At 36.5% G+C, this 13949-nt stretch overlaps 1 protein-coding gene across 2 annotated transcripts in view; it reads right to left on the bottom strand.

Moving 5' to 3' along the window:
* Positions 1-1641: 1641 nt before the first annotated feature.
* The window catches only part of ube3a (ubiquitin protein ligase E3A), a 174950-nt gene continuing 162642 nt past the window's right edge, over positions 1642-13949 (bottom strand). For both annotated transcript variants that reach the window (XM_028800041.2, XM_051926868.1), the window contains exons 10-11: positions 5541-5684; positions 1642-3678 (exon numbers count right to left, since the gene is read on the bottom strand). In XM_028800041.2, the coding sequence (XP_028655874.1) occupies positions 3558-3678; positions 5541-5684 (265 nt within the window). In that variant the 3' untranslated portion in view covers positions 1642-3557. The remainder of the gene's footprint in view (positions 3679-5540; positions 5685-13949) is intronic.

The following is a 13949-nucleotide window of genomic DNA, read 5'->3' as shown; positions in this document are numbered from 1 at the left end:
TTTTTTTACATTTACTACTCAATACCCATCAAAAATTATAGAAAAAACTAATAAAATGTAAATTACTGAAGTTTTTAATTGACAAAACTGTATTTTATGAGCAGCTAGTTATGCCCATGCTACAGCAATGACTTTGGAGTTTAAGTGAACAGCTTCACCTTATCAGTCCCCCTCATGTTACCTTTCATTCTGTTTGTAAAAGGTTTGTTGTGCCAATGCTGCCCCAATATCTTCAGGTGTCTGAATAATGTTACCATGACCAGCAAAGCCCTCATTCTTTAAGCATTTTGAAAATACTTATTTTTCTTCTTTTTTATTCTTAGCTATTGCATTTCTTTCATTATATGAAATTTTGTGAAATTTGATCTTCCAACAGGATGTGCTTTGAGTACAAATTTGTATTCCTCTAGCATCAGTACTTGAAACTTTCCTGTTATAATCTTCATGAAAATCCAATAACTTTTGCCCTTCAACAGCAGCTTCAATCCCAAATAAGAAATACAGGTAACTTTTGTAAGCACACTGAAGAAACAAAGCAAATTATTTATGATAACTTGTTAGTTTAAATGATCTAAACTTCAAAAAAATATATATTCATAAATAAAAGCAAAAAAGGTTTTAAATGTCTCAATGTACCATACAACTGAGGAAAAAAAATAACTGAGAAAAGAAATCATAAAATAATTCATTTTGCTGTTTAATATGGGTAATTAAACATGTAAATATATTTAAAATGTTTAGGAAAAAGCATTAATATATTTAAAATGTTTAGCAAAAAACATTATTTGTTTGAAAATATTTTGTATAAAGAAGAGTTTTATTTTAATTGGGCATTTTTTTTATCTTTTTTTCTTTTAAAGTCAAATTTAAAAAAATGATGCCGAGAGTAAAGTTAGAAATTTATAGCTTAAAGATAACAAGTAAAGTTTTTCACAAATTATCTCTTCAGAGAAAAAAGTAGAGCTTATTTTTTGGGAATCCTGGGAATTTCTTCATTTCTTTAAGCATAAGACACTGAATGTTGTATAACAGCCTGAACAGGAGAAACTCTGATCTCTTCATCAGAATAAAATTCATCCCCGTCACTGCATGCAATTAATAAGGCTTCAATTTCCTGCTTCTAAACGTATCCAGTAAAATCAAGCTTAAATCATAGTGCAACACTTCCCTAAAATACGGATACATTTTTTTATTAGCTTATAGGAACGCAATCACCACATTTTGTTTTGTTACTTTTGAATGATTTCATAGAAACAATTTGCTATATCTGTTCTTAAATACTATTTTGATTTTGGCCTTTGTCTTGTTATAACAGCAAAGAGGCCTTTTCAAAACTACAACAGAGAAATGATAAAGTTCTGTGCATTGGCATTCTTGAATAAATGAATGATTTTACAAAATTTCTTTGGGAAATAAAGACCACAGGGTAACTAAATTTACAGTTTGTTGAGCGGAGATAATATGGGCCATCAGCACCAACAGTTTTCATCACTTGTTCAAAATTTATTAAAAAAAGGTGACAGTCATAAGTCTGTCCTTCCTTACCCATTATTCAAGATGCAAAGACTGGAGGAGATCCCAATCACAAATTATAGGCAAAGATGGAACTGTTCAAAAGTGGAACTGAGAACAAACACAACCTTATTTCTCTCATTTTATTCTAAAATGAATCTTTTAATCTGATTATGTTCAAAACACAAATCTACTCCCTGAGAAATGGTTTTGCCAGAGTATCAATATAAAACAATAAAAGAACATTTTCTTTTTCAGAAAATAATGATGAAAAATGCAGTCACTTTTATTTATCATTGTTTTACACCATTACTTGGTTTCCTTGTAGGGGAAATATGCTTAAATGAACTTTATAAAAAGAAACATTGTTTGCTTCTTTTAAAGATAATATTTGTTGAGATAGCTGGGTTCTCCAATGAGAATGACATGTACAAAGAGTCAATGCATCAGGACACATGATTATTGTAGAGACAGGAAGAAAATAATATTCTTAAGTCTGTGAATATTGTGTCTGTTGTATTTGAATTTTAATAATCAGATGGTGACATCTGTTAGGATTTAATTATAGTTTAGTACCCATGTAGTAAAGCACCTCTGCACAAGATAGATGATAAGCAATACTTACTACAGCAGTGGTTTCAAGTGGGTTAAATCAAAAACAGCTACAGTCTATTAAGAGTTGTTTTTAAACTGATATGTAAAGTAAAAACAAACTACATAAAAGATGATCCATGATTTATGAGAAGAGGCTTACCAAAACACAATACTGAAAAGAATATATAATACAAACAGCTATTTTAAGGCCTGCAGGAAATTTGATTAACCTGCAATGCACAAAATGACATTCACATCTTCCACATATGGACATAATTGTTAAATGCAAAATAAATCAATCACAGCTTAATATGTCTGTCTCATAAGCAAATGTTTGCAAATCAAAAGCACAATAAACATGTGTCCTGGTAATTGTACCTCTTTCCATTTCCAAATTAAAAGAAGAAAATGCCATACAACTGGGAAGACTTGAGATTGATGATTGGCTTTAAAAAAACAAACAAAAAAAAAAAAAAAAACAAACGTCTGCATGAATGAGAGTCATGGTAACAGGCAGGTAAATACAATTCACTAACATTTCTCTTTTTTGTAAGTGCACTTTCACACATTTAATATAGATTATACAATAACCTTTTTTGTTCTGTAGCACTTCACGCTGATTGCTTGAAAATGCACCTTTAGTGAGTAAAAATAAGTACTGTAAGCACAGAATAAATTCTACCCTTTACAAATAACAAGCATTAAATTAGGGAACACTATGTTATTATTAGACTTGTGAGGACACCATCATTGTGATATGGGTTTCACATTTGCTCTCTTTGTGCTGTGTTTAAAGTAAAATTCAAGGCTGCAGTTTCTTAACATTCCGAAGTCCCCCTTCCATCTTTATTGAGCAAAGAGAAAATTCAGATCCCTCTAGGGCTAGAACAGCAGTAGTTGTATTACACCATTTCCAAGGCTTCATGTTTCAAAGTAAACCAATCATAGACAGTACAACACCTGAGTGAACAAAGTTACATAAATGTAAGTAACAGATGAAATGCTACTCAAGTTTCATTCTGAAAATTTTAGTTAGAATCCAATCCTATTATTATTTTGTTAACAAATAATGGCAAGTTTTATCAGGGAGATTACAATACATATTTTTTCAGTATCCTCCTCCCTACAAAAAAAGGGAAAATATGGCTCAGCTATAGTCAGACCAAACATATGAAAAATTGATTGAACCCTTAAAATAAATAGTCAGGAAAAATCTGTCTGTACACACAATTGCGAGAACATATAACACATTCACACAAGAGGGAGGGAGAACATTTTTGTTCATAAAGCAGTTGTTTTTTTCTCTGCTGTTCCAGCCCAATGCCCTCAATTAAGGAGGGAGGCACAGACAAAAGTGACTACTAGAGATCACTACCTTATGGCCATTTCTCTCTCTTGATTTCAATACAGCATTAACTTGCAAAAATGTATCTTCGGATCCTGTGTACTGATTACAGCATGCCGAATCCTTTGGCATAAGTAATGGCCTTTAACAGTCTTTCTTTAAGTTTTTCCTGGCTTGAGTATTCAGGAAGCAACAGAACATTAAAACACGTGTGAGATGTTGGTAACCTGCAGAAAGAGATAGATTTACACAGTATATTAACATACGTTAATTTCACACAGTTTTAATGAATGTCATCACAACATACTACCAAGACAAAAGTATATGGTGAGTTTATCAAAATACTTGAAATTCTGTGAGGGATTAAAGTTGTACATTAGCATTAGTATTAGATAACCTGGGATTACTATTTAGTAATTTAAAAGATTGTTCCTGACTTGCACCTAATTTTGCCAGTATAGGCTCGGGTATGCGGGGTAAAATATTGTTCTACCTAATAGCAATTAATAAACTAAACTAAAAAAAATCATGCTGTGACATGACCCACCATAGTTAGGGGGACCCAAGTATTATCTGCAAATTTTCGTGAAGGGATGCCTGTATAATAATTATTACCCTGTATCTGGAAATACTTTTTTTAGAAACTGTTGCTGGGAAAAATAAGCCCTCAATTTTCATAGAATAGTAATGCAGTATGCTGTGTTGCCAAGTCTCAGTTCCTGAAACAGGCTTGATTCCCATGATTCTCATTTGGGTTACCTCCTGTGTGGGGGGTACATATTTAATTTTTTCTGTGTTTACCTTTCTTTCTTCACAATGAAAAGACATTAGGCAAAAATAGGTAGAGTATGACTTTCTGGGAGTGTACTATGTAAGAAGCTGGGAAATATTTCGGGCTGATTCCATCCTGTATAGAATGCAACAAAGATAGGCTCCACATATCATGATCCTGATGAACTAGGAAAATTTAGATGCAGAAAAAATACTGAACAGTCAACCATTCCTATATGTGGAAATGAAAACATTTTATCATTTTTTTGTTTTGTGACTATTACCATTAGGGTAAGAAATGTTAATTATTAATGTTTCTTCTGTAACCCCACTTCCATTAAGCAATTTGTAATTTGGATAGTTACTTGGCTCTTACATTACATTTTATCACCTGTTTTTGTCACAGTTTCAGATGCGCCACTGTTTACTGAATTAAAAAGTTGGGTAGGCGGCACGGTGGCGCAGTGGGTAGCGCTGCTGCCTCGCAGTTGGGACACCTGGGGACCTGAGTTCACTTCCCGGGTCCTCTCTGCGTGGAGTTTGCATGTTCTCCGTGTGTCTGCGTGGGTTTCCTCCGGGCGCTCCGGTTTCCTCCCACAGTCCAAAGACATGCAGGTTAGGTGGATTGGCGATTCTACATTGACCCTAGTGTGTGCTTGGTGTGTGGGTGGGTGTGTGTTTGTGTGTGTCCTGTGGTTGGTTGGCACCCTGCCCAGGATTGGTTCCCTGCCTTGTGCCCTGTGTTGGCTGGGATTGGCTCCGGCAGACCCCCGTGACCCTGTGTTCGGATTCAGCGGGTTGGATAATGGATGGATGGATGGAAAAAGTTGGGTTACTTTTACACAATGTACTTCTATCTTACGTTTTGTTTTTCTATTCTAGGTCCTTATTCTAGCAATAAAACACCTAAATAATGTTATGACATTTCAGTTTTTTATACTTGAATCAATGTGCTTTTTTACATTGAAACCCTATTAAAAAGAAGCTTCAACTTAAACGCTACAATTAACCACAGCAATTCATTAATTTATTTAAAGAGTTTGATAGGATTAATGTGTATGTTTAGATGTACTAGCAGAGGGAACAATTTTTTGAAGAAGAACCAAGTTCATAAATGTATATTTAAAGTAAGGGATAATCTGTATATATTTATGCAGAGAAATAAAGAATATTTTTGAAAACTATCAGAAGTTCAGTGAAAAAATACTGTGCAAGAGTTTAAATTAATATGCCCATGTAACATACACTATCAATCCACTGTGAGATCCATGGAAAGAAATACTTTAAATGAAGTTAAAAAATACAGAAGTGTACCAACCTGTCAGTATCTGGACCATTTTTGGCTATGATCATTTTGAGTTTTCCAAGTCCACCCACAGGAGCCCTATCAGTGCCTGTTGTGAACTGTAAAAACAGCCTTTTCTGTTCCTCTCCAAATGAATGAACGATCTCCCAGAATTCCCTATTTGTGACAGAATAATACTGCTTAAGTATCTACAGAAAAAGGGGAACATGCCATAAAAATAATTCCATGTACATGATAAATAAAACCCTAAAGTCCAAACATATGCATTAAAATAATTTAAATTTTAATAAATTAAAAATAAAGAAAAATAAATTTTTCTAAGAAAAAAAAAATCCCTAATGATGAGTCAATGAGAAAAGTGTGGTTCTTACAACTATTTATTTTTCTGGTGTGAAAATAACTTTACCCAATTCTCCTTTCATGGTAGCATAATGATGTGGCCCTCCTCTAACCTTATTTGAATCCTTTATCCTTAGTTAATTTATTTTGCCATGGCTGACAGGAAAAGAATAGCAATGCTGGCATGTGCCAAGGCTTACAGGGGAAGCACATTGCACAGGCCAATCTTAGACTTCATCCTGGTGAGTGGCTCTTAGTTTTATTATCTGGGTTCCTATTTATTTCGGCATTCGATATTTACTTTATTTTTACCCATTAGCTTGTTCTTGTTTTCCAGTTCTTTTTCTATTATACATACAGTGCATCCGGAAAGTATTCACAGCCCATCACTTTTTCCACATTTTGTTATGTTACAGCCTTATTCCAAAATGGATTAAATTCATTTTTTCCTCAGAATTCTACACACAACACCCCATAATGACAACGTGAAAAAAGTTTACTTAAGATTTTTGCAAATTTATGGGGCACGTCTTCCCTGTGAACCCCACAGGCAATACACAGTCCCAAAAGCACTTAATTTAACACACACTGTTCTGGCACCACCACTCTTCCCGTCTAGCTTTGTCCTCCTGGCTCCAAGAGTGGTGGCTGCTGGCCCTTTTTATAATTCACCCGGAAGTGTTCCAGGTGCTTGACTGGCTTGTTCTGGCTGCACTTCCGGGTGTGGTGCATACATGGCCCACAGGGGCGCAGGAGTCCCAGCTACTGCACCCCCTGGCGGTGCCTGTGGGACCCAACAAGGCTGCATCCAACTCCAACTCCCGTGGAGCCCTGTGGGCGCCGAGGCACCTCTCCAACCCAGGGGGGCAGCCTTCTAGCGTCCAGGGGGAGGTATTGCACCATCCAGGGCTGCTCCCCCCAAACATACATTACAGGGGCATCCCCGGCTGGGCATGGACGCCGGCCCCGTGCCACAGTCAGTTCTTTACATATTCACAGGTTCCACTGACCACCATGTTTACACAAGATATTGTGAATCACAATAAAAAATTGAATTGTTTTCAGAAAACAATAAATGATTAATTAACTGAATCCAATCTGATGTATTTATCTGCTGGTCAGCAACGTTACTAAAACGTGAGATTGACATCAGTCTTGTTTCTGCACAATGGCATGGGAAAGGTCTGCCTGCCATGAAGAATGATTGTTTAAAAGCAATATTCTTGGTTTGCATAAGCTATCTGGAGAATACAGCATGAGATCATATGTTTGGAAGTATGTATTTTGTAACTTTGATAAGTCACTTACAATTGTTGATGTTATTTGTGTCTTATCTTATGTCCAATGTAAGGGCAGTGTTTAATTGCCATCTGTGTTTTTGAACACTAGCACCATCACGCAGCTAATGTTTACTGAACTGTTATCAATATCCTGAATTACTACAGCAACAATGCCATCGTTTTTCACACACTCTATTTAACCTTTAAGAAGGAATTTTTAATTTGGATCAATTTTTTATAAGATAAAAAAAAACCCACTACCATATTTACGGATCCTCCTTTGCTGACAACCAGAGTGTTTCCCAGTCAGGCAAAGCCCTCTCTGTTTCACACAATTTGTGTATTGCTTGCTTTTATGGTGTTTGGAAGTTGCTAACTACACTGAACAGACAAGATACTACAGGTTCATAGCTCACTACTGTGCAAATCTTTTTAATGAAATACTTTGTGGTGTGAGTCCACAGCAATTCAATTGGGGATAAGGGTGTGATGCAGCACTGTGGATCGGTGGAATGTAGTGGTGATGCTGCACAAAGAAGGTAGGAGCTGAGACAGACACACAGACAGACAGACAAACAGAGATCAGCTGAAGTCACCAGAGAAGCTGTAACTAAAAGCAGACCATCATATTGCATTTCACTTAGAGGCAGTTTTGCATGTATTACATTCTGATTTGAGATCACGCTTTAATTGTGCCAAAGCCAAATGTAATCAAATGATCAATCAGCGTCAAAATGTGGGGCAAGGGGTGTCAACAGTTGGGGAAAGAGGTGTTCCAGTCACGAGTGTGTTGTACTTAGAAAGAAAGTGAACAGGGAGTTGATAAAGGAGGGGGATCCACTGTCTCACTGCACAGGTGGATGCTAGTGTTGTAAATGACAATTTCATTCTTTTTTGAATCAAAAGAAGGGAAAACTATACAATATCTGATTATCACAGAGGATATGAATAAACAGCTAAGAAGAAACTAAGCTTGTTGACACTAAGAAATTATAGCAAGAGCATTGGTGCAAGTACGTCTGGGTTATTATGGTTAAGAAGGTTTGAGACTGTTGTAAAATATTTCATAAATTAAAATGTAAATAAGGAAGGTTTAAATATTATAGTTATCTGCATACATTGTTTCTTTGCTTTCAGTAATACCCTGAAAGGAATTGTAGTGAATAATGTTTTAAAATGAGATTCCAATGCTTCAACTTTTTAAAACATTACATTTGTATTCCAAAAATGTTCTGTGTCATCTGAACTCACTCATTAGTCTCTTCTGCCTTACGGAAGCTCTGAAACACACAAAAAAATTTTGGGATAATCCTTATCTTGTATGTATGTGAAAATATCTCATACCTACAGGATCCTTTCATAAGATGTTTTCACGTACATACAGGATACTTTTACGTACATACGAGATGTTTTCACGTATGCACGAAATACTGTCATGTATGTATGAGATAAAGTTAGATTAAAAAGTTACAAAAGTGCACTTTAGGGCTACCTAATTACGACTTTACCAAGGCTACAGCGCTTCAGTTTGACATCACTTCCATCTCTTGTAGCAAGGTGATATAAAAAGCAGACAGGTACTTTTTATTTATTAAAGGAGTGTGGGAGGGTTGGAGATTTGTCTACCTGCAGCCTGCAATACCTATTACGTACGTCAGATAATGCCCACAACCTCAGTCACGAAATGCCCATCGCATGCCCCATTCCACTACAGTTAAGATTAGGGTTGCGAGAGAGTTATCTGACTGAAAAGAGTTTAGGTACGTGCTTTATGTTTATGTTATCAGTCTGCACAATCATACGGGGCGCCCCTGAGACGATATGGTGTATTTTTTTTTTGGGAAACAATACGCATACAACTTCCTAGCTCGTGCTCACCACTTACTATCTCACGCCCACCATTTACTATAACCTGTGCACCAGATACTTAAAGGTCACACATTATTGTGGGTGCACCACATACATTCAGAGCAGCACCAAATACCATTGCGCGACTGTACATCATTTTCTGAAAGTTGAATATGTATTCTTAGATGGTGCAAAGGTAAGACTGCTGCTGCCTTATAACCAAAATGTTGCTGGTTCGAGTCCAGGTGCTCCGCATTTTGAATAGTGAGCTGCTATTACTATAATATAATAAAAACATATTTTTGATCATTTGATTAACACCCGGTGTAAATTTTGGCTACTTGTAAAAGTTAGCACTTTTTTTTTTTATTATTCAGTTGTATTCTCTCAGTGACGTGCACGTGGTACAACAAATTTGCCTCTGCCACTCTGAGTTGATGGCGTTTATCTCTATTCGTTTCACAAGAGCAGCGATGACCACAGTTGGTGCTGTGGTTGATGCCTGCTCAGAACTATTTGTTGTACTGCCAATCAAAGATATGATGTCTAGTGACTGCTATCAGAGTGGATAATACCACCATACATCTCAAAACACGGAGCGCCCGGACTCAAACCGACAACATTTTGGTTATAAGGCAGCAGTTCTAAATTCTGTACCATCTAAGAATACATATCAACTTTCTGTCAATTGACATTTGAGCATGGGTTTGTAACTCATTAACAGCAACATGTAAATTGAATGTTTTTTTTTTTTTTTTTAACTTTGGTTATATACTTGAATAAAAACTCACCTGTTTATTTGATATTCGGACTTAAAAGTCTTAACACATTATACACTTCATGTCATTATTAGTATAACATGGAAAAAGTTTCTACTTCAGGTATGTGTTCAGTATTTCTTGCCTTGCATTTCCTGCCATCCTACACTTACACAGATCATTATAGACTCGGAACACACATGAAATGTATGTATTCCTAATAATGATATATTATTTATCCTGTACAACTCCAGGCACCTCACTGCCAGATAAAGAGACTTGAGCTCTGAATATTTTGGGATGGACTCAGCTCCATCTGTGTGGGGATGGGATAGCAGACTGCTTGCGCTGATCGACACATTTGCAAAACAATAGATGCTGATGGAGAGGTGCGAAGGAATTTAAGGTGGCCCAGGATTATAAGTTTTTTCGTAGGCTTCAGGGATTCTAGTGTTAAGGACAGTAGACCAACCCAGTAACGAACCTAATGAGCACACTTATCCCTGAAGAAAATAGGTAAAAGGTAAGTAGAGGGAAATACCACGATAATACATTTTATTGTTTTATCTTGGTACCGTTCTATATTACTCTACTTTCCCCTTTTGTATTGTTTATTGTGTAGCCTTTGTGAGAATGCCTCAAATCCCATAGAGGTAGCACTGTTTATAAGGCATTGTACTTTATAACTTCTCCCCACCTTCCCTTCTACATCTATAACCTTAGGCAATTACTTAGAGTAAAAGACAAGCAGGAGTTTAGTTACACTTCAAATAATGTATTATTGATAATATTCATAAATAATAACAATAAGCAGAGTACAAGTGAACACTGGCAACCATACAACCTGATAAATGCTGATATGTAGTTTCAGGCGGCACACAAACATGTAAGTTACTTAAATGTCTTTAGTTAAGTCATCATTTCTAGTTTTCTTCAGGACAGACCACATGCCTGTCTCCATATGGCTGCTGAACTGTACTTCTCAGTGTGGTCTTCTTTTCAGTCCATTGTGTGTGAGATGCTCCATCGTGATGGTGTGAGAGACAGAGGGATGGGTAAAGCAAGCAAATTTATACATTCTCTGTCCAAATCCCATTGCCAATAGTGCATTGTGGTACAGAATGACTTCTGATTCAAAATCAAACAGCCAACTTTAGACCAATAGAATTCTGGTACGACACATCCCCCACTTACTGGCTTATTTTCACACCTGCCCCCAAAAACCATTTGCTGAGTGAAGCTTACTAGCTAGCCTTCCTGCAGAGCTAGCTAGCTGTCCTGCAGAGAATCACTTGCCAGACAAGTTTGAGACACTTCCCCCAATTCTCCCATAAATTCCTTAGTGAGTACTGAACACTGGGGGTGGTGGGCAGAATCTTTAAACATCGAAGCTTCTCACCAATGAAACACTAATATTACACTGCTTTGTCTAAGTTACAAATAAAACAAACAAAATATTTATCAACTTGTACACAAAATTTCATACCACAACACTCCACCCCTAATAAATCTTTTGTACAATGTCTTTATGATATAATTAAACAGACTTAATTGTTTGAAGAGTCTGTTGCACAACTTGTGTTTTACACGGCAGTGATTGCTTTTCTTGTGTTAAAAATTGTAAGTGACCATTTGTTCATTAAATATCTTCTTTATTTCAAAGACAATCTGAAGAACTTGGATGCGCTCCTGATCACTTTCATCTGTTTCTTTAGCTTTCTAAGGTCTTCATATGTCATCACATCTGGCAGTTCAAAATGAGACATGTCAACACCTTCCACTAAACTAGCCCACTGTCATTTAAGTTTGTTGTGTGAATTCTTTTTGTTCACCTAAATTATATTAATCCTGTATCTAAATGTTAATTAGACCAGTGTCCTAAACTATTCATGAAAGCATATGCAGCCCTATTAACTTGAAAATTTGAACAGTAACATACCACATGTGCCAGAGCCAACCACCTCTTCCTAAATAAGAGCACATGTGCCTCTACATAAACTGTTCACGAACGAACATTTGTGGCCCCTCTTCACACATTTGGGATTGACTTAGTTGCCTTTTGTGCTTTTCCACCCATGATGTAACTCTTGACTGCAATCAGCCTTTACCAGTATAGGATGGCATCACCACCAAGAGACATTATAGCTATGCAACCCTCATCATTCCCCCTGTAGGCCACCACAACAATTGTCTGATTACCATATGCATACTCGCTGTGCTAAACACCTCGGTTCAGAATTGTTCCACTCGTCCTGTGCCTGTAGCACAGCTGACAACCGCAGCAGGGGTTCCATGTTTTCTCAATTAGACTATACTTAAACTTCAGAGCCCATATGACTTCCAAATGTACCAACTGCACCTGCTCTTTTGAAAAGTTCACCAATTTGCTCAGTATGCTTTTTCCTTAATAACAGTATTATATTAATTATCCCAATTAATTAATTAGTTAATAACCAGAATCTACACTTTACGAGCCAAATATTAATGTCCTTATTTTTGGCATTCCACCTCTCATAATTTTGCTGTTGTTACTTTCTGCTGTAATACCCTGGGTTCCAAAGAAACTTTTTTTTTTTTAATCTATAGCTACTGTGACTAGTCCTATTATTGTATGATTGTGGACTTGTTACTCACTTAAACCCCATTAAGTGTCTTTTTTTCTGTCTCTTCAGTTCTTTTTCATGTCTTTGCTCTTTTCCTCTTTCCTCTTGCAAAATGGAAGGTGACAAAGCAGTTTCTGTCCATCTCATCTTCTTGGTTGTCGACCTGGTGCCAACACGAAAACTTTGCTTCCAGGCATTCATTGGAACAACTTGGCCATTAATGCCACACTGCTCCAAAGTTCTAATTGTAACCCAGTCTCCTACATGGATTTTACTCTTGCCTTCACTATTTATTACCTGCACTAGTTCAAAGTCCATGAAATCTCAAAACAGAAGTAGCACTGCTGCAAAAGGTCAGAAATTGAAAGAGGTAGAAATAACTATTTTCTCTTTCCTGTCTTCCTGTGCTATCCTTCCATTTTTTTCAATGCCTGTGTATCCTTTTCTTTTTTTATTCTATAGTAATTGCTACCTGAAAATGTAGGCTAAAACCTATGTTCCAGGTTTGCCAGTGGATTTTACTAGGATATTCCATTTTGGCTTGTTAACAAGGGCATATTTCTTGTCTGAAAACGGTGGGAATTAAAGAGTCCCAATTTGGATTTAACTCTAGATACATATTAAATATCACAATCCATCAGCGTAGATAAGCGAGTGTGCCAAGTTTACCAGAGAATTAAATTAGTGTACCTGCATTGGACTGGGCAAACTTCACAAGCAATCAATATGTGAACTATGAATTCCTTTTGCAACTTGTGCAAATAGGAAGCTGGCTGTGAGCTTGTAAGTGTGTAGTTAGCTAACTAATGCCATTTCCTTTCACAACACATTAGTGTAGTAGTTAGCACTGCTTCGCGGATTAAGCGACCTGGTCTTGAATGTATGGCCTGCTTTTATAAACTTACCAATATCCATTTCTATGGAATGTAACTGTGCGAACAAAACATCAAACTGTTTGGCGATAAGTCCTGTTCTCAGAAAATGCTGTACAGTCACATGCAATGGTATTTGGTGCTCATCTGAATTTATGCAGCACACATAGAATAATAGCTGGTGAGACTTTAAAATACATGGTGCGCAGTATGGTAAGTGATAGGCACGAAATAGTAAGTGGAGAGCACAATATATATATATATATATATATATATATATATATATATATACAGTGGTGTGAAAAACTATTTGCCCCCTTCCTGATTTCTTATTCTTTTGCATGTTTGTCACACAAAATGTTTCTGATCATCAAACACATTTAACCATTAGTCAAATATAACACAAGTAAACACAAAATGCAGTTTTTAAATGATGGTTTTTATTATTTAGGGAGAAAAAAAATCCAAACCTACATGGCCCTGTGTGAAAAAGTAATTGCCCCCTTGTTAAAAAATAACCTAACTGTGGTGTATCACACCTGAGTTCAATTTCCGTAGCCACCCCCAGGCCTGATTACTGCCACACCTGTTTCAATCAAGAAATCACTTAAATAGGAGCTGCCTGACACAGAGAAGTAGACCAAAAGCACCTCAAAAGCTAGACATCATGCCAAGATCCAAAGAAATTCAGGAACAAATGAGAACAGAAGTAATTGAGATC

The sequence above is a fragment of the Erpetoichthys calabaricus genome, chromosome 4, assembly GCF_900747795.2.
Source record: "Erpetoichthys calabaricus chromosome 4, fErpCal1.3, whole genome shotgun sequence".
In the NCBI taxonomy this organism is placed as follows: domain Eukaryota; kingdom Metazoa; phylum Chordata; class Cladistia; order Polypteriformes; family Polypteridae; genus Erpetoichthys; species Erpetoichthys calabaricus.
This window is presented reverse-complemented; position numbering and strand designations above follow the sequence as displayed.